Source organism: Pan troglodytes, chromosome 17 (assembly GCF_028858775.2).
Source record: "Pan troglodytes isolate AG18354 chromosome 17, NHGRI_mPanTro3-v2.0_pri, whole genome shotgun sequence".
Lineage (NCBI taxonomy): Eukaryota > Metazoa > Chordata > Mammalia > Primates > Hominidae > Pan > Pan troglodytes.
This window is the reverse complement of record NC_072415.2, coordinates 73,585,711-73,608,715: the sequence shown is the minus strand read 5'-3', so window position 1 is coordinate 73,608,715 and position 23,005 is coordinate 73,585,711. Positions and strand designations below refer to the sequence as shown.

Below are 23,005 nucleotides of genomic sequence, written 5' to 3'. Positions count from 1 at the left end.
AGAACACTGCCACCAAGGCTTTTCCTGTCCTTGGCTTCACCAAAAGTATTTTATTGCTGATGACTAAACTGCCTAGGATGGAAGGAACAAATGCCTGTCCTCACCTTCTCCCAAGTCATAATTGGGAAGTCATTCAGTCTTCAAATGGCTGCAGAAAAAAAGAAACTAACTAATAAGAAAGACAGAGGGTGAAGGACAGCAGCAAGTACAAAATAAAGAGATAGACGTCCAAAATTCAAGTTGAGAGAGAGCATGTGTTTCTGAACTCAGAGGAAGGCAGCAATGGGAGGAAACAGGCAGACTGACTCACTGGCAATGAGATGCAGGTGACCCCTCAACGATGCCTCACTGCCCAGCCTCGTTAACTTGTAGTCAGCAGGGACCAGGCACGGTGGCTCAAGCTTGTAATCCCAGCACTTTGGGAGGCCAAGGCAGGTGGATCACTTGAAGTCAGGAGTTCGGGACCAGCCTGGCCAACATGGTGAAACCCCCTCTCTACTAAAAATACAAAAATTAGCTGGGCGTGGTGGCGGGCGCCTGTAATCCCAGCTACTCAGCAGGCTGAGGCTTAAGAATCACTTGAACCCAGGAGGCAGAGGTTGCAGTAAGCCAAGATTGCACCACTGCACTCCAGCCTGGGCAACAGTGCAAGACTACATCTCAAACAAAAAAAAAAGAAAAACCTGTAGTCGGCAGAAATGTCTTCTATATTCTGATGATCAGCTGGCTATCACTCTGGTTTTAGCATTGTCAGTTTTCATCTTTTTTATATGCCTTCATATGTAATTATGATGGAAAGCTGGGAGAAACTATTACTGGGGCAAGATGTATTTTTCCTGTGTAACTGAGATTAATTGTTAGTTTCATAGATTATGTATTTTTATATTTTTGGATGAAACAGTTTGAAGTTGAATTTATATCCCTAAAAAAATCAGTTGGCAACACATCGTATATATTTTAACTAATAACAAAAGTGCTTTATTCATTCAGAAGAAACTTCTTAATAAGTCAAAGGTTAGTAAAGAATGTTTACTGATTTACATAAAGATTTAAGATTCTTAATTTTCCTCATTATTGTAAATAGATACATTCTCCCTCTCATGCTTCAAAATCTGAGAAATCCCGATGTAAATGAAAAAAAAAATGTGTTTACCAAGTAAAAGAATAAGAACAAAAGAAATGCCGGGCAATGCAGGGCTATATATAGGTCATGGTTTCCAGCTAGGTGTCGGGCAGTGGTGCCAAGTCAGACATGGAAACAGCCCCCAAAACGTCAACCCCAAAAGGAACCACAGGGGACATGAAGTTTTTGGTTATCTGAAATTAATTTGACCCATGGAACATGCATTCTGGATAGGGCACTGCCTCACGTTACCAACATCAAATTGTTTTAGGTCGTAAGTGAGCTTCAACAATGAGAAGGTTGTATGGAGAACATGGAACTTGTCTCTCAGAGCACAAAGAAATCACTGGGGTAGGTGAGAAAAGGAAGAGGAGGCTAGCATGGGAGCAGGTGTGGTTCACCTGCCTTCTGCAAAAAAACTGCGTGGCCACACTGAAAGACTGGTGGCAGCTGGGAGGAGGACAGCCACAAGGTGGGCCAAGGAAACTGAGCCACAAGCAAGACCTGAAACCCACCTCGATAGGAAAGAGACTGACTCCAAAGAGATGTGAGTTGGACGTGTCAGTGGTCATGGCAGAACATTCAGCTAAGATAGAAATTAGGAACTCAGATTACCACACCAGAGAACAGAGGCCCTGAGTCCGCGAGTAGGAACACTCAGAGGTCAGGCCTTCAGTAGACTAGAGCTTGAGATGAGCCCAATGGCCTTCTTGACAAGGGTTTCAGGTTTTGTTTTGGCTTTTTGGGTGTTTTGTTTGTTTGTTTTTTGAGACAGGGTTTCACTCTGTCACCCAGGCTGGAGTGCAGTGGCGCCATCTCAGCTTACTGCAGCCTCCATCCCCTGGGTTCAAGTGATCTTCCCACCTCAGCCTCCCAAGTAGCTGGGACTACAGGTGCACACCACCACGCCCGGCTAATTTCTGTATTTTTTGTAGAGTCAGGGTCTCAATATGTTGCCCAGGCTGGTCTCGAACTCCTGGACTCAAGTGATCCACCTGACTCGGCCTCCCAAGAAGTGCTGGGATTGCAGGCATGAGCCATCATGCCCAGCCAACAAGCATTGCTATGGACACCATGCCCAGGCTCAAGCCTGTTGTCACCATGTGGTCTGTCATGAGACCTCTCGGAAGACACAAAAGTCCACTTGGCCAGAAGGCAGAGAGAGGGGCACACGGAGGCCAGCCTCCACGTGGCCAGAAGGCAGAGAGAGGGGCACCCGGAGGCCAGCCGTCCACAATGCCAGCAGCACTTCTCTTGACACCTGCCTGTGCTGGGTGCATAAAAGGAACTAGCCACAGGTGGGAATTCTTGGAGCTAGGGGAGGAGAGACAGAGGGAAGTGTTTGATGATAATGTTGGGGGACTCAATAAGGAAAACTGAGATAAACCTCCTCTAAATCCACTAGCCACTTTCCTGGGTCAGTGTCAAAATCACAAGACAAATATCATTCCCCTGCTCTGTGCAAAATGAGTGCTGGTTGGAGCAGTCACACATCTTTGAGCTATCACTTAAATACACCCAAGCCCTGCCTTGTCCTAGGTGAAAAGACCTCACAGGACATCTTCCATGCAGTAGCTGTCAAACGAAGAAACAGGGCATCTCGCCCAGTGATGACCACAATCATAACTATCCCAGAAACAGAGCTGAGTTTCCAAACACGTTCCGGTCAAACTACCCCAGAAACAGAGCTGAGTTTCCAAACACGTTCCAGTCAAATATGTTCTCTTGCTGCCCATGTTAAAGTGGCTTCTGAGTTTGCCATCTCTTAGAAATGGTCTAATGACCTGAACTTTTAGGATTCCTTCAAAAGGAGGTAGGTACTGTTCTGAATTGTGTTGACCTTCAGGTCACAGAGGGTGAATTTATATGCTTGAAAGTTTAGGTTAGAGAACAACAGCCCTTCAATACTAACAGACTCAGATGAAAATAAGCTACAGGGTAACAGAAAGATCAAGATAAGCACAAGCCGATGGCTGGAGGATGAAGGAGATGCTTTAGATATTACCAAAAACTCAAATGTCCATCTTATGCCAGGGGAAGATTGTATTGATATTTTCCTCCAGCTCCAAAGTACTAGACACTGCTCCCCTTTTAAGGAGAGCAGACCCTGCCATAAAAGAGAATGGTTTGGGTTTTGTTGTGTCTAATGAAAAAGAGAAAAGGGTGGTTGGCATTAAACTCCACCCAAGATCGTAGTGACCTTTCCGAGACAACAGCCCCAGTGGCTGCAGCTGCCTGGGTGCCGTTTTCATCCACCTCCACAAAGGTTTTGTGGATAATTTTTGACAAGTACAAATTGGGACTTGGAGAGATTCCAGTAAGATCAGCCCTCGTTTCATCAAAGATATCCGTAATGCCCATGTCTTGTAAAATGGAATTGAGATCATAGCTGTCTTCCAGGGTGAACCGGGGGAAGGACAGGACCACCGATTCTTCTGACATGTTTTCTGAGCTGCTCCAGGCCACCATTTTTTCATAGGTGATTTTCCTTTCAAGCTACAAGAGGAAGGAAATAAGATTTAGCATCAGATTATGGGACCACAAAGAATGCCCCAATTACTTCAAGGTGCCTGAGTCCCTTTCAGTGGGCAGTGACGACCTTCAAGACCTTTCCCTAAGCTACAGAATAGTCTGATTTCATTTAAAACTTCAAGCAAATATCTTTCCTCTTTAGAAGAAGTTAGGGGACAACTCAGGTTCCCGTGTGCTCTGGTGTTTGAGAGACACGTGTTCAAAGCACAGCAAGGCTCAGTCGCTTAGTTGGGTTCTGTGGCCAAGCCCTAATTTTCTGAAGTTAAATTTCCTCTTCCATAAAAGAGAGATAATATGATTAAGTTGTTGCAAGCATTAATAAAATCATGTATATAAAGAACTTAACACAGTGATAGCACATAGCAAATTCTGAATAATGGTTGTTATTGATGTTGTAACTACTATACCTGCTATATTGGTATTCCTTTCTCACTTTCTCTCTCCTTCTATCTTTATCTCTTTACCCCCCTGGACAATCTGTAGCTGAGCTTCTCCAGCCTTTATGAATTCCTACCTCACAAGCAATCAATTCTGTTGTCACTCTCTACACTTCTGTCAAGGTACATATTCCCCAAAACAGTATTCAGTTAATTCTTTAATTAATTGAGCTATAGAAAAATGGTATGAGTAAGAGGCCAGAAGTCAGAATATTCAGAGAAAAGGAAAAACTTAAAAACTTCTCAAGTTACTCAGAACCCAGATTCCTTGATTTGCTAAAACAGTGGCAGAGAGCTATGAGATTAAAGAAGAAACTTCAATCCCAATATTTTTGACATTTGTTGTTTAATTCTAAACAAATGAGGAATAAATATCTAATCTAATTCAGATTCTTACACATTCCTTGATGTCTCTGACAGCTGAGGTACTGAATTTCCTCGAGATGGTAGATAGTAGACAGTGTTGTTCTCTAAAGATCTATCATTAAATATTTTGTAGAGATGTGGAAATGAAGATTTACCTCTTCCAGACCCTTCAGGTTATCTTTAGAGTGAGATGGCAGCAGCACGAACATGCTGAGCTTCCCCTTGGTGTACCTCATTTCCAGGATCTGTGCCTTCACCTCCTCTATGAAGCCAATTCTGTAGAGGCCTTTTTGCGTCATCATCTTCACACTCTTGTTTTCATTCTGTAGTAGTCAAGGTAGGAGGTCACAGGACGGCTATGGGAAACTCCCAAATTCATATGGCCCCAGCTTCACGGAGGACAGGGGTTCCTAAAGATGAGAAGGTTCTGCAGGAGAAGTCCTGAGCCACACCAGGGATCCAGCCTACAAGAGTCTACCCACTCATCAGTGGCCCTTACTTTGCCAACACTTTATCTTTCCATGTCTTTTTTTGTTGTGGAGTGACGGGGGTGGGGGCCAGGTGTTTGCTTTTTTGTTTCTGAGACAGGATCTTGCTCTGTCACCTAGGCTGCAGTGCAGTGGTGCCATCATAGCTCACTGCAGCCTCACCCTCCCGGGCTCAGGCAATCCTCCCACCTCAGCTTCCTGAGTAGCTGGGGCCACAGGCATGGACCACCACACCTGGCTAATTTTTTTATTTTTTGTAGAGACAGGGTCTCCCTATGTTGCCCAGGCTAGTCTCAAACTCCTAGTCTCAAGTGATCCTCCCTCCTCAGCCTCCAAAAATGCTGGGTAAGCCACCTCACCTGGCCCTTTCCATGTATTTTAATCAGTTCTTCAGCTCCCAAGGTGACTATTGGTAAACTTACTATCAAAGCATCTCCACTGTTAAGTCAGCAGAAACACGCCCTGCCAGCTGTCCCACTGTAGGGCCTATCCCAGCCCAGCCCCTTGGCCTCATACCACCCCATGCCAGCTGGCCTGGATGACCCCACCACAGCACCAAGGGCAGACATCGTTAAGTGAGAATCATCTCCATATTAAATAACAACACCTGCTCCTTCAGAGGGACGGCACAACCCCAGGCACCTTAAATCTCATAATAACCTCAAGGTGGTGGGTGAGGGGTCATCAACCTGCAGATGGGGATATTTGGTGCTTGAGAGAAAAATGCATCTCCAGTAATAAGCTAGCTGGCCCACAAGTGGGTGGCTGGAACCCAACCCTTTCTGTTTCCTCCCATTCTAAATCTACTAGCTTAGAACACAAGTTTCTGGGGCAAACACTCACAGATTGAATCCTAATGCATGAATCCGGCTAACTTAGCCTTTCCATTTTTTGTCTCAAATCCTAAGTGGAAATCATAATAACACCCATCTCATAATGCTCTTTGGGGGAACAAATGAAATAACAAATGGAAAAATACTCAGTGCAGGAAGCACTTGGCACAAAAATACTCAATGAAATTCAGGTACTAGTTCTTATCAACAAAAAATGTTCTTATTGTAAATGTAAGCTGTAACTTTTCGAGTATACATATTTCAAATCATTCCTAGTGGAAATTATGAGTTGGCTAGCTAGAAAACCATGAGTTCTGATACACTACCGCATTTAGACAGAAAGGTGCATCCACAGTGTTTTCATGGTCAAAATACGTTTCCCATTTGGCCTTGAAGTAAACAGCATTCACCAGTACCAGCACAGTCTCAGCATTAATAGCGTCCTTGCTGAAGAGTTCCTTGATTTTACCTAAAAAAAGATCCCAGAGAATATCCTGAGTATGAATTGTATCAAAAGCATTTGTGTAGATAATTTTTTTTTTTTTTGAGACAGAGTTTCACTCTTGTCTCCCAGGCTGGAGTGCAATGGCGTGATCCCTGCTCACTGCAACCTCTGCCTTCTGGGTTAAAGCGATTCTCCTGCCTCAGCCGCCAGAGTAGCTGGGATTACAGGCACCCGCCACCATGCCTGGCTAATTTTTTATTTTCAGTAGAGACGGGGTTTCGCCATGTTGGCCAGGCTGGTCTTGAACTCCTGACCTCAGGTGATCTGCCCACCTCGGCCTCCCAAAGTGCTGGGATTACAGGCACGAGCCACCGCGCCTGGCCGATAATTCTTTTTAATGCAGTTTATCACCCCCAAGACTAGGGAGTGTCTCATTCAAGAACTAACACAAGAAGATTAATTCACAGTCCTGGCTGGCGGTAAGCGAGGGGGTGATGGGGCAGGGGAGAAACCCTCTCACTCCACCTCGCAGGGGGTCCAATCACAGCACTGTAACAGAAGGAATCTCCTTTGATTCCCTGTATTGCTTGTTTGGAACTTGTCAGTAGACGTCTTATACTATGGTTTATATTTCAAATTATATAGTTAGTCATCTGACAATATGATAAGCTCCCTTGAGAACAAAGAACTACAATATAAACTTCCTGTCTCAAGCCCTCAACATAGCATAAGGTATATGCTTACATGTAAACAAAAATACACATAAATGTGCTAGACCATGATATAAAACCTATTTTATAGATACTTTTATATGCTCTTTCTCATTCCACCCCACCTTAATCAATTAATTGATCCATCCCACGATAAGGAGGTATCATTATCCTTTCTTCATAGAAGAATCAATTGCATCCAGGGAGAGCTGAAGTCACACAGCCAAGAAGCAGTAAGACTGGCGGGAATGGGTCCTCAGGCCTTCCACCTTTGGGCTCAGCTCTGGGGCTCCTTCCACAATAACACAGCCCTAAGCTCCACTTGAAAAGCCCCAGGCTAGCGGGCAATATCCCATCTTTAGGGTACACCCTTTCCTACTCAAACTACCAAATCACCAGTTACTTGAATATTTGCAGATGTCTTAAGAAGAAAAGATCTTCCATCTCAAGAAGAGCTCTACTTAAATCCCATAATAATAGATTAGGTTGACATCATCTACATTTAAAATTCTCTGGAGGAGTTAACTCACTAAGGGGAAAGTACATATCCAGGCCTTAATATGAGCTTCGTTAATGAATTGCTTTCCTTTTGACAGCTGAGTAGAGCCTTGAAAGAATGGTCATTTTTGTGGCCTATGAAAGAAGGAAAAAGCAATAATTTTGGAATGTAGAGACTTCTCCCAAGGAAACGCAGGCAGGGGTATCCCATCCCTAAGTCAGTGTGAGAAAAAGAGGAGACAGGGAGAGAAAGCCACCAAATGGAAGGGAGGAACCGAAAGTGTCGCTCTGGTACCAAGGACAGCCTAAAATAAGTCAACTATCATTTCCCAGCCTCCAGCCACTCAAAATGTATGCAAATGCCTGGGGTCATGGTCTCACTCTGAAGGCAGGAGACATAATGCACTACCTGTGCTCTCTCATGCACTCCAAACTTTTCACTGTACACGAACACCTCCGCCAGCCCCACACGATGATCAAAAAGGGGCCTAGTCTGTGTCCAGCAGCCTGACCTGACCCTTCAGGTCACTAACTTTGGTCCTGGAGGGAAGAGTTTATTCTGTTTTTCAAATTCACACAGGCACCGGTAGAAGGGAGCATTCTCTAAGCCCCACCTGGAAGATCAGCACTAACGAGGCTGGTGTCCCCTTTCCCGCCCAGAGCCAGCAAGACCAGAGACCAAAACTGCAATAATAAATAACAGCAATATCTAAGCAGTTTAACTGTTTGATGCTGTTCAGACCATGCTTTTTTGCTTTGTTTTGTTTTTTAATTTCAACTTTTATTTTAGATACAGGGAGTACATGTGCAGGTTTGTTACATGGCATGTTGCTCACAGACAGTAGGCATAGTACCCTATAGGTAGTTTTTCAACCCATTCCTCTCTCCCTCCCTGCCCCCAGTTAGTATCTGGAGGGTCCATTGTTCCTTGCCATATTTATGTCCGTGTGTCCTCAATGTTTAGCTCCCACTTATAAGTGAGAACAATGTTTGCCTTTCTGTTCCTGTGTTAATTCATAGGATTATGGCCTCCATTTCCATCATGTTACTGCAAAGGACATGATTTCATTCTTTTTGATGGCTGTGTAGTATTCCATGGTGTATATGTACCACATTTTCTTTATCCAACCCACTATTGATGGACACTTAGGTTAATTCCATGTCTTTGCTATTGTGAATAGTGTGGTGATGAACTTATGAGTGCATATGTCTTTTTGGTAGAATGATCTCTATTTCTTTGGATATATACCCAGTAATGGGATTGCTGGGTCGAATGACAGCTCTGTTTTAACTCTGAGAAATTTCCAAACTGCTTTCCACAATGGCTAATTTACATTCCCACCAATAGTGTATAAGTGTTCCCCTTTATCTGAAGCCTTGACAGAATCTGTCGTTTTTTAACTTTTTAATAATAGTCATTCTGACTGGTGTGAGATGATATCTCATTCTGCAAACCGTGCTTTGAACACAGTCCACATATGTGAACCTCTGGCCCCCAGTAGACCAGCAATCTGCAAAGCTAGGCAGACCAATTTTCTTTTAAATGGAAACCAATATCAGCTCCCGTGCTTTTGGGCATTCTTACCTTGGGATTGACATTCAACCCAGAAGTTAATCTCTTGTCTGGATTTTTCGGGGTTTTTTTGGAAATCAACACTTTCAATCGTCGTGTGGTAAAATTGAATCACACCATCTAAGTATTCCTGTTCCATCGGAATAAAAGGGAAATAATGCAATAAAGTCAGGCAGTGATGCTCATAGTTAGGAGTGAGGTTCTCCTGAGAAGTCTCCCAAGAAAGATGAGCCTGGTCATTTCACATTGCATGGACAGGCCTGAGAGTTTCTAGCCATCCCCAGTCTTAAACTAGCCAGAGACATTTCAGTTTTTTTAGTGACAAATGAGGATATCGAATATTATTCATGAACAGTCTATAGTTACAACAGGACAAGCCTTTCCTACTGGATATCCTTTTATTTCAACAACCCATCTGTGGAGCCATCACAAGGTAAATATCAAGTAACTTGAGAGACTTGGCTGGAAAATGCTTCTGTTTTTAAGAAATAAACTCCCGCTTAATGGTTGCAGAGTTTCTGTTTAGAGTGATGAAAAAAAAAGTTTTAGAAATAGATAAGGTGATGGTTACCCAACATTCTGAATGTAAGTAATGCTACTGAAATGTACACATAAATGGTAAATTTTATATGTATTTTACTATAATTTTAAAAAATCAGTAATGTAATATACCAAACCCATTGGTTTGTGTACTTTTAACAGGTGAATTGTTTAATACATGAATTTATAGCTCATAAAAAGGCTAGTTTTAAAAAATCCAGCATGAAAAATCTTACTTTCATTGCAAGGAAACACACTTATTTTGGCCAAAGGAGGCCACCCAACCCCTGGCTAGTCCTGCGCTAACCAACCATGTCACATCTTTGCCATTGGTCATAGCCCCCACATTTATTGTTTAGCACATGGCTCCTTCTAGTGATTCAAAAGGAGACTGAAGCCCAGATGGAGACCCAGCTTGCTCTAGGTAGGAAGCTGTTTAGCCACAGACACAAGTCCTGTGCCTTTCAGCTCCAAATGCCAAAACGCAGTCTCCTCCTGCTACCCCACTCTCAAAAGAGCATAGTGAACACAATTGCATTGCGGGGGTAGCCTGATCCTGGCACAAAAGGAGATTCCACAGAAATGTCTCGGGGGCACCTAACAGATAAGGGAGAGAGAAGTGCAGCAACCAGGCACATTGACTGGGGAAGACAGTCAGGAGAGGATGCCATTACCAAGCCCACACGTGCTCCAAAGCCTCCATTACTCACACAACCCTTTCCCACCCACTCTATTCCACCCACAATGGGCCCCGTAAACTGCTCACATTGAACACTGGGAAGAGAAGAAAAGTGTGGGACTGAAAGAGGGAGGTCCTGGACACCTCACCAGTCCACAGCGCATCATCCTGTCAAAGAGGTTTGTGTTCTAGATGGCAGGTGAGTAACCTAGCTACTCCCTGATTTTTAAATAGTATGCTACATGGTAGCTTTAGTCACCATTCGTGTGCAACTCACCTGACAGATTGGGAATTCCTGCCCTCCATAAAGCCTGTTGGCAATACTCAGTGTGTAATCAGTCTTGATCCTGTCTAATTTGGAGAGAAGCTGCCCAAAGTAGCAGCTGACCAGTCCGCTCTCATTGTTTAAGGACCCAGCCTAAGGAAAGAAGAAACAAAATGTGACCTTCACTGTGTCTATCAGAAGAGCTAAACACCGCTAAAAGATACGTGTTTTGTACAGAAGCAAGATAGAGCTTCTTAGTAAGATGTCAGTTGTCTCTGTTTCCATGCTGGGGGAAGTGAGCTGGGAAGAACAGAGGAATGGAGGGTGAGAAGTGGTCCCAGTGGAAGATTATGGCTCCCACATCTATATCAAGATCATCCAGGAAAAATACATCTGGGGAACTCAGCAACGCTCACTATATTTCAGACTGACACACTCTGATTTTCTTTACATTTCAAAGAGGCCAGGCGCGGTGGCTCATGCCTGTAATCCCAGCTACTCTGGAGGCTGAGGCAGGAAAATTGCTTGAACCCAGGAGGCGGAGGTTGAAGTGAGCTGAGATTGCGCCACTGCACTCCAGCCTGGCGACACAACAAAACTCCATCTCAGAAAAAAGAAAAAGAAAGAAAGAAAGAGAGAAAAAGAGAAGGAGAGAAGAAGGAGAGAAAGAAAGAAAGAGAGAGAGAGAAAGAAAGAAGGAAAGAAAGAAAGAAAGAAAAGAAAGAAGGAAAGAAAGAAAGACGGAAAGAAAGAAAGAAAGACAATCATCTATCCACCCTCCTCTTAAACTTTCTAAGGTAGGGGGACGCATACCCTGGAGAATATCTTTCCTCCTCCTGGCATGAGGCAACCAATAAAAGTTTTGTCTGTCAGTGCAGATTTCAGCACGAAATGAAACAAGCAGAGATAGAGGGAGACAGTAAGAATTCCACAGCTGACCCTACCCCTTACCACCTTTATCTTTGACCATACTCTATGTTGGGGCCCTGTGGCCTGTAGAAGCAGATGAGGGACAGAGTGATGATCTAGACTTCTTTATCATAAGCAGAAGATACCAGATCCTGCTCTTTAGGAAACTAGCTGATAGCCAAGGACATCTGAGATCCATACTCAGGAATCACAGATCACATGAGGTTATTGCTGTTGATGGTATCCAGAGTCTAATATTTGGGGATAAGCAACTATCACCAAATATCCTACAGCCAGAATAAGCAGTTTGTAAAAAAGAAAGGCAAGAGTTTTCTACGGTGACAGTTCACCTGCTGATCCAGAGGCTCTGTCGTTTTTTTCTGCCCCTCCAGAGTGCTGTCAGCCAGCACTTTTTGTTTGTTGCTTTTCAGACAAGGGTCAGGTTCTTTGCTTTCATTCTGGGAAAATTCGTTGAAGTGTAGTACCTGCATGATAACGGGATGGGGTCTTTCAGATAATATGAACAGAGGGAAGCCTGAATAACTTCAGAAACATTTCATAATGAGACAATGACTATGATTACATAGTCAAACAAAACAATCAACAACAGTTTAAAGGAAAGTGGATGCTTCTGTCCTTGGGTTGGGAGGTGGAGTGGAGGAGAAGAACAAACTGCTACCCTGGGAGAGCATTTATGAATAAATGTAACCAAACTAAAAGAATATAGAGGTATCCACAAGCTAAATGTAGCTATGGAGCATTTCATAGATACCCAATCTGAATTGACTGTAAGTGCAAAATACACACCAGATCTTGAATATAGTATAAAAAAAATAAAATAGCTCATTAAAATTTTTATATTGATGATATGTGGATATATTTTGCATATACTAGGTTAAAAAATTATTATTAAAATTAGTCCCACCTGTTTCTTTTTACTTTCGTAATACAGTTACTAAAAATTTTTAAATTACTATGTGGTTCTCATTATGTTTGTGTCAGACAGTGCTGATCTAGAGTTTCACATGAATCAAGGGAGTGAGGACAGCAAAGACAAGTTATCCAGGGCCTGGTAGAAAGGTAGGAGACAGGTGTCATATCCTGCACTACTCAGACCCATTTGGTCAGCAGGTGCCCTCAACTGCCTAAGAAAGAACATCTGAATTCCGCCCTGCAAGATGCAAACCACACTCTAAAGCTAAGTTTTGCTAATGGAATAAGAAAATAATACACCAAATCTTAGTAGATGAATAAAGCAGAATGACCCCAGAAACACATTCTGTCTTAATCCATAAATTCTACTGCTCCATATTCAGGGGAAACAGCCTGATTTGTGCATAACCCCCGCACTATGTGCTACATCCAAGGAAGTATAAGGCCAACCACGGGAACTTGTAGTTTATTTGGGGATTTGTTCTTATTACCTTCATTTATTTATTCTAGAAATGTTTACTAGGTGCCTACTGTAAGCCAAGCACTGTTCTAGGACAAAAATCCCTGCCCTCTAGGAGATTATATTCTAGTGGAGGAGGCATACAAAAATCAAGACACATAGTAATTAATTACTGTATGCAGTATGTTAGACAGTGGAAAATGCCACATGAAAAAAAAGTATCCCTTATGGTTTGGAGGTCAGGATGCAGCACTAGATTAGGAGGTCAAAGTAGGCCCCATATAGGAGATAAACAGTGATCAAAGTCTTGAAGAAGAAAGTGGGCTGAGGTCAGTTACCAGGGGAAAGAGCCATCAGGCAAAGGGACCGAGAGCAAAGGCCCCAAGATAGGATGGGCATGGCTTACCCAAGGAAGCCAGGAGGCCAGTGTGACAGGTACAGTGAGGAGGGATGAAAGTGAGAGATGGAGTCACAGGGCTTATCTGGGATTCAGATCTCCAGATCCTTGTGGGCCATTGTAAGGACTTGAACTGCTATCATGAGTGAAATAAGAAATCCAGGTTTTTGAACAGATGAGAAATAGAATCTGGCTCAGGTTTTAAAAGGGTCTCTTGGACTGCTGTGCAAAGGATAGATTGCCAGTGAGAGCAGGAAAGCCCATCAGGAAGTTGCTGCAGTATCCAGGTGAGAAAAGATGGTTGTGGTTCAGACCTCAAGGAGACTGGGAGAAGTGCCTGGATTATGGATATCTTTCAAAAGAAAAGAAGCCAACAGAATTTTCTAACAAATGTGGTTTAAAGTGAGAGAGAAAGAGTCCAGGAGGACACCAAGCTGTCTAGCCACTGGAACCATATATGGTACTTAATGAATATTTATTTAATGAAATGAGTGAGACAGAAGACATATACACATACTAAAAATCGCTAGCAATATTGGTATTAGCAATCATAGAGTAAAAGAGTGACAGACATGCATACAGAGATAAAGATAGAGATGAATGAGAAAAGCTGCCAGACATGAAGTTGAGGAGCACCCTAAAGAAGGTACAAGTTTAAGTGAGACTTTAAGAATGGTAGGATCGAAGAGGAAGTAAGATGGAGAAAATACAAATAAAGACTCAGAGACAGGGATGGGTTCTGACTAAGCCCAGGGTGCAATAAGCCCCTTGGCTTGCCTAAGTGGGATTAGCGTCTGACTTTGAGTGTGGACCCAGAGTTTAGGACCCTGTGTAGCACCCTAGTGGACACGTACCTCATCAATCTGATGTGCACTGTCACTTCTAGCGCCCAAGCGTACCATACCAAGGGCAGCTGAGAGGCTCAGGGGAGAGAAAAATATGTTTTTATGACGATCATCTTTGCTTATCTCTTGAAAAAGATCAAAGCAAAATTTGGTGTTTGCTGTAACAAGAGAGTCCATTGTAAAACTTATAACGATCTAAAACCAAAAAAAAAGGAGAAAGAGAAAATGGTGATTGGAAGAAAATAAGTGAACAAACAATTTTATTTTACATACCTGAAATACAATCATGCACAATTATTCAGTATGCTATTAAGAACTGGAAAACTAAGGTCATTATCATCCCTGTATATAAATATTGGTGTTGATATCAATATTGATAGACAGAGATCTATTTTCATTTAGTAGTGTGAATTCGTTTCCTGGGGCTGCCATAAGAAATTACCACAGACTGAGTGGTTTAAATAGCAGGAGCTTATTCTCCCATGGTTCTGGGGGACAGACGTCCAAAATCAAGATATCAGCAGATTTGGTTCATTTCAAGACTCTCAGGGAAAATCTGTTTCATGCCTCTCTCTCAGCTTCTGGTGGTTGCCAGCAAACTTTGACATTCCTTGACTTGTAGACAAATCACTCAAGTCTCTGCCTCCATCTTCACATTCTTCTCTTTATTGTCCATGTATGTATCCAAATTTCCCTCTTCTTTTAAAGACAGCAGTCACCGAATTAGAGCCCATCCTAAGCCAGTACAACCTCATCTTAATTTGACCACATCTGCAAAGACCCTATTTCCAAACAAGGTCATATTCACAGGTAGAAGGATTAGGACTTAAACTATATTTTTAGGGGACATAATCCTACCCACTTTGTGGTGGAACTCCCTTTATTCATGTAAAATGAAGCCAAAGGCCAACATTCTTATTATCAACTTAGCAGCCAAGCAAACATCATCCCATCTCATTCTTCTCCACAGATTGTGGCTGGTTCTGCTTACACCTTTTGCCTGTACTCTCCCCTCATTGCTCTGTGACTGAGGATATGCCCAGGAAATTCCCATGGGTCATGTGCCTTGTTAACATTCTCACCCCCTTTTGACTCATCCCACATGCAAACTACAGAATTTGAGGCACTTCAGTCGGTCATTCATATTGTTCAAGAGACAATAAATCTTGAATGATGCTGGGGGTCTTGATGTCACCAGGTGTACTAGTCCATTTTCACACTGCTACAAAGAAACACCAGAGACTGTGTCATTTATAAAGGAAAGAGTTTTAATTGACTCACAGTTCTGCATGGCTGGGGAAGCCTCAGGAAACTTACAATCATGGCGGAAGGAGAAGGAGAAACAAGTACCTTCTTCATTAGGCGGCAGGAGAGAGAGAGAGAAAAGGAGGAACTGCCAAACACTTATAAAACCATCAGATCTCATGAGAATTCACTCACTATCACAAGAACAGCATGGGGGAAACTTCCTCCATGATCCAATCACCTCCCACCAGGTCCCTCCCTCAACACGTGGAGATTATGGGGATCACAATGTGTGATGAGATTTGAGTAGGGACACAGAGCCAAACCATATCACCAGGTTCAATGTCCTCTTTGACAGTGTAGAACTACAGATAATATAGAACCAGAGTAAGATAGTGACTTCCTAAGAACAGGTATCTTGCCTTCCCCACCCAATCTATTCCAGAGTATCAAGAGAATATGTAGATCTCACCACTGACCTATGCCTTTCAAATGAAATGCCTTTTCTTTTGTCTCTTTGCCTATGGATATTGTGTATTTCCAAGATAGAAATGTAAATCCTCTTATTTGTGCTTTTATCATCAGATACAGCACACCATAAGCATGAAGAAATATTGCTGCATTGAATGGAATGGTGTAATTTGTTTTAACACTTTCCCAGTTAATATAGATTTTCTTAGCCTATAAAACCTAATTCAAAAAGATAACATTATGTAACTTTTTAAAAAATGTGTCTAACATGTGCCAAATATCTTACATGTGTTAGCTTTAATCCTACAACTCTGCAAGGTAGATATGATCATTCCTTGTTTTTCAGAAAAGAAAACTGCAGAATCAAATAGCACATATATTTGGCCCCAAACTAAGTAAACTTTCTACTGTATCTATCATTTCTAAGTTGCCCCTCAACTGATGATAGGTGATCAAACACATGCCTGCTGTATGTGGGTACTCTCCCCCCTTATTCAGCTTATAGTCCATTTTATTGTTACATTTTCTTTCTGCCAAGTTTGTACCTAACTCACAGTTCTTATCTTGCATCTGGGAACTGGGTTTGAGACATACTTTGTATTTTCAAACTAATTTCAGGGTAATCATAGATCACCAGAGTGTTTTCAGGAGCATTATGCCTTAATTGGTGGGTGTTTTTTGAGTAATGGATGTCCTGGATGTATCTGGAAATTCAATAATGCCTCACATCTCAGAAAGCTACCCTTGCATATGTTGGTAAACATCTTGATGTCCAACAGATTTTCTCTACACATAGCTCACATTACCCATCTAGTAACAAGTCTACTAACAAAGAAAAGAAAACCAACAAATTAAAGATGGTCTGAGTTGGGGGGATTTCACAGGCTTTCGATTAATGATAAAATTTTGTGTGAAATGTAGTCTAATATTTTTTAAAACCTTTTTCGTATAACTTAGGTTAATGTTTGATTAAAATCTTCAGCTCGAAGGAGGAGAAGGTAAACGGCATCCTGGCAATTTGGCCATCACTATTAAAAGAAGACAAGAGCCTGACTATATTTAAGGAAAAGAAGTGGCTGGTTAGAAAGACTGAATGATCCCAACCTGGCTCTTCAAATGTTCCAGTTAATCACTTGGCCTTCTGCCTTCTAGCACGAGCACTCCCAGAACTGAATGATCAGAGTCTTGCCTGCTTTAGAAAGGACATGACTACTCATGCAGGCCAACTCCCTACTTCTCAAGATAAAAAAAACTGAGGCCAAATGAGGTGAAGTGACTTGCAACAATCATGCAGCTGTCCAGAAGCAAAGCAAGGCTAAGACTTCCTCATGCCTAGGGCTGCTTCCTCCTAGATCACACAGTTTTTCACATTCCATTCCATTCTAATTCTGGCACTACACTTACTCACTCTGTGGGCTACAGAACACTCCAAAACTCTCTCTGCCTGTTTCTGCATCAAGCTTCTATGAACTTTGTGAACTACTTTCCAGGAGTACTGTGATGCTCTCACCCCAGCGACAATTCCCTTTTCTGAGTGTTACCTGGTTCTAAGCTTTCATTACAGTTGTGTGCAGCTTTAATGCTGCCTCACCTTCCAAGGGAGTTGAGGGAACAATAGCAACAGAAAACAACGAAAAAAAAAACAGCTGGACAGTTGCTGTTAAAGTTTTACGACTATATGTAAGCCCTTACAATAGGAAGATCTTTCCTGCCTTTACATACAAGTCTAAAACATAGCAAATAATGAACATTTAACGACTAGATTAAAATGTCATCTGCTAACCACCTTCTGAAGGGTTGCTTGGTTATTTTGGGGGGTGGGGGTGAGTCAGTTTTTTTAAATTAGAAACTGCCTAAATCTGACACCAACCTAATTATGAAGTTCTCCCACTGGGTTAGTCACTATATATAAAAGATGAACTGAACAAGAGACAATCTCTGCCTTTGAGAAATCTACGACCTAACAGAGCAGATAATGCATTCGCAGATTCAGGAGTAGAGTTTAAGAAGCACAGAAGAGTAAGATATTAATTTACAAAATGAAATAGAAAAGGGAAAAGAGTGTTTTGTAGGAAGCACTCATTAAGATTTGATTATTCCAATAACACAGATTCAAATAGGCAATTTTAAAATATAACACTTTAAAAATACTTCAAAGCTTTTTAACATTGCTTTTATTTATTAAAAATAAGCTTAGACTGTTAGTAAAAATCATGTTATGTTATGTTGTTGCAATTAAAAAGAAAAGAGAAAGAAATTTAAGATTAATTGTCTTGTTCTCATCAAAAATCCCTTTGAAACCAGCCTAATTGTTCCATAGAAATGAGTTTATGGTCTTTTTGAATAAACATAGAAATTGACCCTCCTGGTCTTAAAGCTTGAAACTTACATTTGTCTTATCTGAATTACTTCCTCAGGAAACCCATTCGCAGGCCTCCCAGAGAGTATCAAGCAACTGAAATTCACATCATGGCATGCAGACAAAGAGATAGCAGAACCCACACTCATCTTGATTATTTTCTTTCCCCTCCCTAATCCTTATTTTCCCATATGTAGCTACATTTCTTCCCCACTATATAAACCTCCCATTTTAGTAAGTTGAGGGAGAATGATTTGAGATTTATCCCCATCCCTTTGGCTGACATCATCTGATTAAAGCCTTCTTCCCTGGCAACACTTGTCTCAGTGACTGCCTCTCTGGGCGGTGAGCAATAGGACATAGACCAAATCCCTGGCATTTCAATAATGCCTTTTACATGGACACTAATTTGAAAACAGTAATGACTAAATCACAAATTCCAAATCAATTGGATTCAAAATAGGACCACTTTAGCAAGAAATAGAAAGGCAGAGATCTAAATATTACAATACCAAAATGTAATTGTAAGAGAGATTTCTCAAAGGTATGTAGCAAAATCACCTTAAGAATTTTTTAAAAATATGTACAAATATGTTCATAGCAACACTTTCATAATAGCCAAAACTCAGGAACAACGCAAATGTCCATCATCAGCAGAATAAACACATAGCATGGATCTCACATCACATCATAAGATAATGTTGAGTAAAAGAAATCATACATGCAGCCCAGCCAACATGGTGAAACCCCGTTTCTACTAAAAATACAAAATTAGCCAGGCATGGTGGCATGCACCTGTAATCCCAGCTACTTGAGGGGCTGAGGCAGGAGAATCGCTTGAACCTGGGAGGCAGAGGTTGCAGTGAGCTGAAATCGTGCCATTGCACTCCAGCCTGGGCAACAGGAGCGAAATTCCATCTCAAAAAAGAAAAAAAAGAAATCATACCTGAAAACTTTCTTTTTTTTTGTTTTTGTTTGTTTGTTTGTTTGTTTGTTTGAGATGGAGTCTCGCTCTGTCGCCCAGGTTGGAGTGCAGTGGCGTGATCTTGGCTCACTGCAAGCTCCGCCTCCCAGGTTCATGCCATTCTCCTGTCTCAGCCTCCCGAGTAGCTGGGACTACAGGTGCCCACCACCACAACCGGCTAATTTTTTGTATTTTTAGTAGAGACAGGGTTTCACCTTGTTAGGCAGGATAGTCTCGATCTCCTGACCTCGTGATCTGCCTACCTCGGCCTCCCAAAGTGCTGGGATTACAGGTGTGAACCACCGCGCCCGGCCGAAAACTTTCATACTGTATGATTCCATTTACATAAAGTTCCAAAACTGGCAAAACTAATCTGCAGTTTTAGAGGTCAACAGAGTGGCTATCCTTAGGAATGAGTGGGGAGAACTGTGGTTAGCCACAGGTAGGGACAGTAGCAGACTGTCTCCCAAAACACAAAAGTCAACAAAAATCCATGATTCACAATGTTTGCTGATTTCTATGGTGTAAATACCCCCATTAAGGTTAATTTCAAACTGCCAGCAAGACACCATTGTACCCAGAGTTGGGAAAAATGCACAAAATCAGCTCTTGTGAGCTGGTATGAGCCGGCCTCAGGACACCATGTAAACTAGGCATGAAGGAGACTTCTAGGAAGCTGGTACTGGTTCCTTTTTTGGTTGGAGTGTTGGTTACACATTAAGCTTACACTTATTTCTTATGCACTTATGTATTAATGTGTGTGTGGGTGTTCATGCAGGTATATATGTATAAAGTTTAATTTTAAAATGTATTGTAGATGTATTACTAAACATGGCATTTAATTTTAAGACATTGCAAGTTAGTGCCTAACACAATAGCTAAGAATACTGTATATGGAAAATTGAAGAGAAATTTTTCAGAATGAAATTTTGGCTCCAGATGCATTTAGGGAATGCTCCCCAAGCATTCACAGGCCGTACTTGGTGTTTACTCTGGAAAATATCCACCACACAAAGAAGTTATTGTTTGATTGAGTCTAAAGGCAATTGCTCACACAGGCTGCCTCTTAGTGAGCTACAACTTGAAAAACTTGTATGCAATTTACTTCAGTCATCATTATTTTCCAACAGACTTGAAATAATCTTTTAAAATAGTAAGGTCTCCCAAAATTCATTCAGCTTAAGTAATTGGTGCTAACTCTATCCACAGTGACGTTATACTACTAATAGCTACTGTTCAATTTGAGCTTGTGATATGTCTGGCATTTCACAAATATTGTCTCTATTTTTCAAAAAATCCTGTAAGTTAGAAATAATTTTCATTGTACTTCCAATCACTACGTGGCACAAGTGGTGTGCAAATCAGTTCTTTCAGTCTGATTTCAAAGCTACCTCTTTCCTCCTATACCAGGCCACCCTCTGGAGCAGATAACACTTGTGCTCAAAAAGGCCGTGTCCTGAGTGACCACCATGTGGCTCTATGGGATGCAGATGCCACCAGCAGGTCCATGTCTTGTTTGTGTCTCTTACCAAGACCACTGGTTGTAGAAAGGACCTCCTAGCACTGAGAGTCCATCTCAGGACGGCCGTGAACTCCCTCTCTGGAAGGCACTTCTCAAGCTCCAGTTTGTCCTCCAAAGATTCCTACAATCTCTATGGGGGTTGCTTCTCTAGACTGAAAATTTACTCAAAAAATCCTTCTCAAATTGCATTGAAATCTGTGCAAATGTATCCTAAATATAGATTGAGATTTCAAGATTGCAAACAATCGTAGCCTAATTGGGAGTGACTTACATGATAGCTCCCATGTACTATCCACAATGTCACCTCCTACTGACCATAGCTATATAGGAAAGAGAAGATAAGCAGCTCTTAGTCAGAAGAAAAAGAAAAAAATTCATTTTATATCAATACAAATACTATCATATTTTTGCCTATAATATTTTCCAAGTAAGGGATTCACGATTTAACCTCTAATGAAGTAGAAGAAGGAATTTTATTCTCAAGGTCTAATTTGTTATACAGATGGCAGAATAATAGTAATGAGGAATTTTGCCCTCACAATACTGAAAAATAAATCGCCTTTATTTTTCCGTGTGCTTTCCAATCTCTCAATCACTGCACTGATGTGTGTGTACGTGCCTGTTTATATGAACATTTTATGTTCACTTGTTTTCACTTCAAATTGCATCTTAAGTGTTTATCCTAATACTGTCTTCATACATGTTCTTTTAATGGCCTTATAATATCTCATTATACTGACATATCTAAATGTTTAAACTAACATCATATTGCTAGATACTTAAATTAGCTTCCCAGTTTTTATTAATATGAATAATTCTACGATAAACATTGTCACAAATATAGCTTTTATCTCCCTTCATATTATTTCTTCAGAGTATCTTCTTCAACATGGGATTTCTAGGTCAAATATTATAAAGATTTTTAACTTTCATACTGTCAGCCAAAAGTTACAGATGAAACTGCTATATCATAATCACCTTTTTCAGATATTATTGCCATTCTTAATAACTTAAAAAATAAAAAGAAAATTGTATTATTTTTAAATTTACATGGCATTGATACTTGCTAACATTTGAATGTTTCTCCATGTGTTCTTTTCTCTTTATAAATTCTCACATATTAACTGTCTCTTGTTCATCTGTCAATTATCTATTGAGGTCTTGATCATTTATTTATGGATCATTATGAACTCTTCATATTATATAAACATTTTATGTTTTTCAAACTTGTTCTTTAAAAAAATTTCCCCTGTTTTACCTTCCTTTATTTTCTTTATTGTTATTATAGAATTGTTTTTACTCTTATTTACTGAAAATTGTCAATATTTTCTGGCGCTCTCTTCTATCACTTCAAAACCTTGAAAGTAATGTATTTTCAACTTAATTTTAAAACCTCACCTACTTTCAATTTTTTACAAGAAAGAAAATCTTTCCTGTAAGATTTTAACTTACGTTGTTAGCTTTGAAGATGCATTTTTAAATACTGATTATCTGAAATGTGTAACATTTTTAATTTTTTAAAGGTATTTTTTTCCATTTTTATGGTGTTTGAGGTATCAACAAATGATCTATTTTGCTTGTTTTCTTTCCTTCTGGCTTTGTTACACACGTAAAACCTTCTTCCACTTTCCTCCAACCTCTCCCTCTAAAGAGTTAATTAGTCACCACTGTATACAATAACCATACAGCATTTGTTTCCCTTAACTCCTCTATCACACTGTAAGGTAATTATTTTTTATACTGATGTCTTTACTTCCAAATCATAATTGTCTTGAAGGTAGGTTCAGTGTTTTTAATTCATCCTTGTACCCATCCGTGAAGAACACAATGGTAGCACATGAGAACCCTTCATAATATTTATGGATTGATTTGCTGTCATCTGCCCATTTTTCATTGTAGATAATCCTAATGTTTGAAATGTTAGAAGATTATTTAGCATTTCATATTAACTTTATATATCCTGCAGGAAGCTGTAATTAACAGAGATTCTGCATAAGAGAATCAGCTTTTTATTAATTTTTTACTATATAAGAAAAAGTTCACTTACTGCAATATAAAAAAATTCATTTACTGTATAAGAAAAAGTTCATTTATTACAATTTTCCCTTATAGTAAAAATGTAAAGGTTTAGACAAGATAGACATTCTAACAACCCAAAATATTCTGAGTAAAACTGTTTTTTCCTATACATAGTAGGAAGAAAAATATTTATACTCCAAAAATATTTCATGTCTTATAATTTCTATAATTCCCACAAAGCTACTAACAACTCAAGAATGAAATTCAAACTTTACACAAATAGATGCTATTCTGCTGGAACAAATATTCAAACCAGGTTACAGCAAACTAAATAATAACCAATATCTAAAAACAAAGAAATACTTGTGAACAATACCATTGAAAGTGTTTTC

General features: G+C 40.7%; 1 protein-coding gene across 1 annotated transcript in view; it reads right to left on the bottom strand.

The window, feature by feature from the left end:
• Positions 1-959: 959 nt before the first annotated feature.
• SERPINB12 (serpin family B member 12) overlaps positions 960-23,005 on the bottom strand; it is a 50,727-nt gene continuing 28,681 nt past the window's right edge. The window contains exons 4-10 of the mRNA XM_016933234.4: positions 14,043-14,228; positions 11,749-11,883; positions 10,502-10,642; positions 9,018-9,135; positions 6,106-6,248; positions 4,614-4,781; positions 960-3,619 (exon numbers count right to left, since the gene is read on the bottom strand). Of these exons, the coding sequence (XP_016788723.2) occupies positions 3,215-3,619; positions 4,614-4,781; positions 6,106-6,248; positions 9,018-9,135; positions 10,502-10,642; positions 11,749-11,883; positions 14,043-14,210 (1,278 nt within the window). The 5' untranslated portion in view covers positions 14,211-14,228 and the 3' untranslated portion in view covers positions 960-3,214. The remainder of the gene's footprint in view (positions 3,620-4,613; positions 4,782-6,105; positions 6,249-9,017; positions 9,136-10,501; positions 10,643-11,748; positions 11,884-14,042; positions 14,229-23,005) is intronic.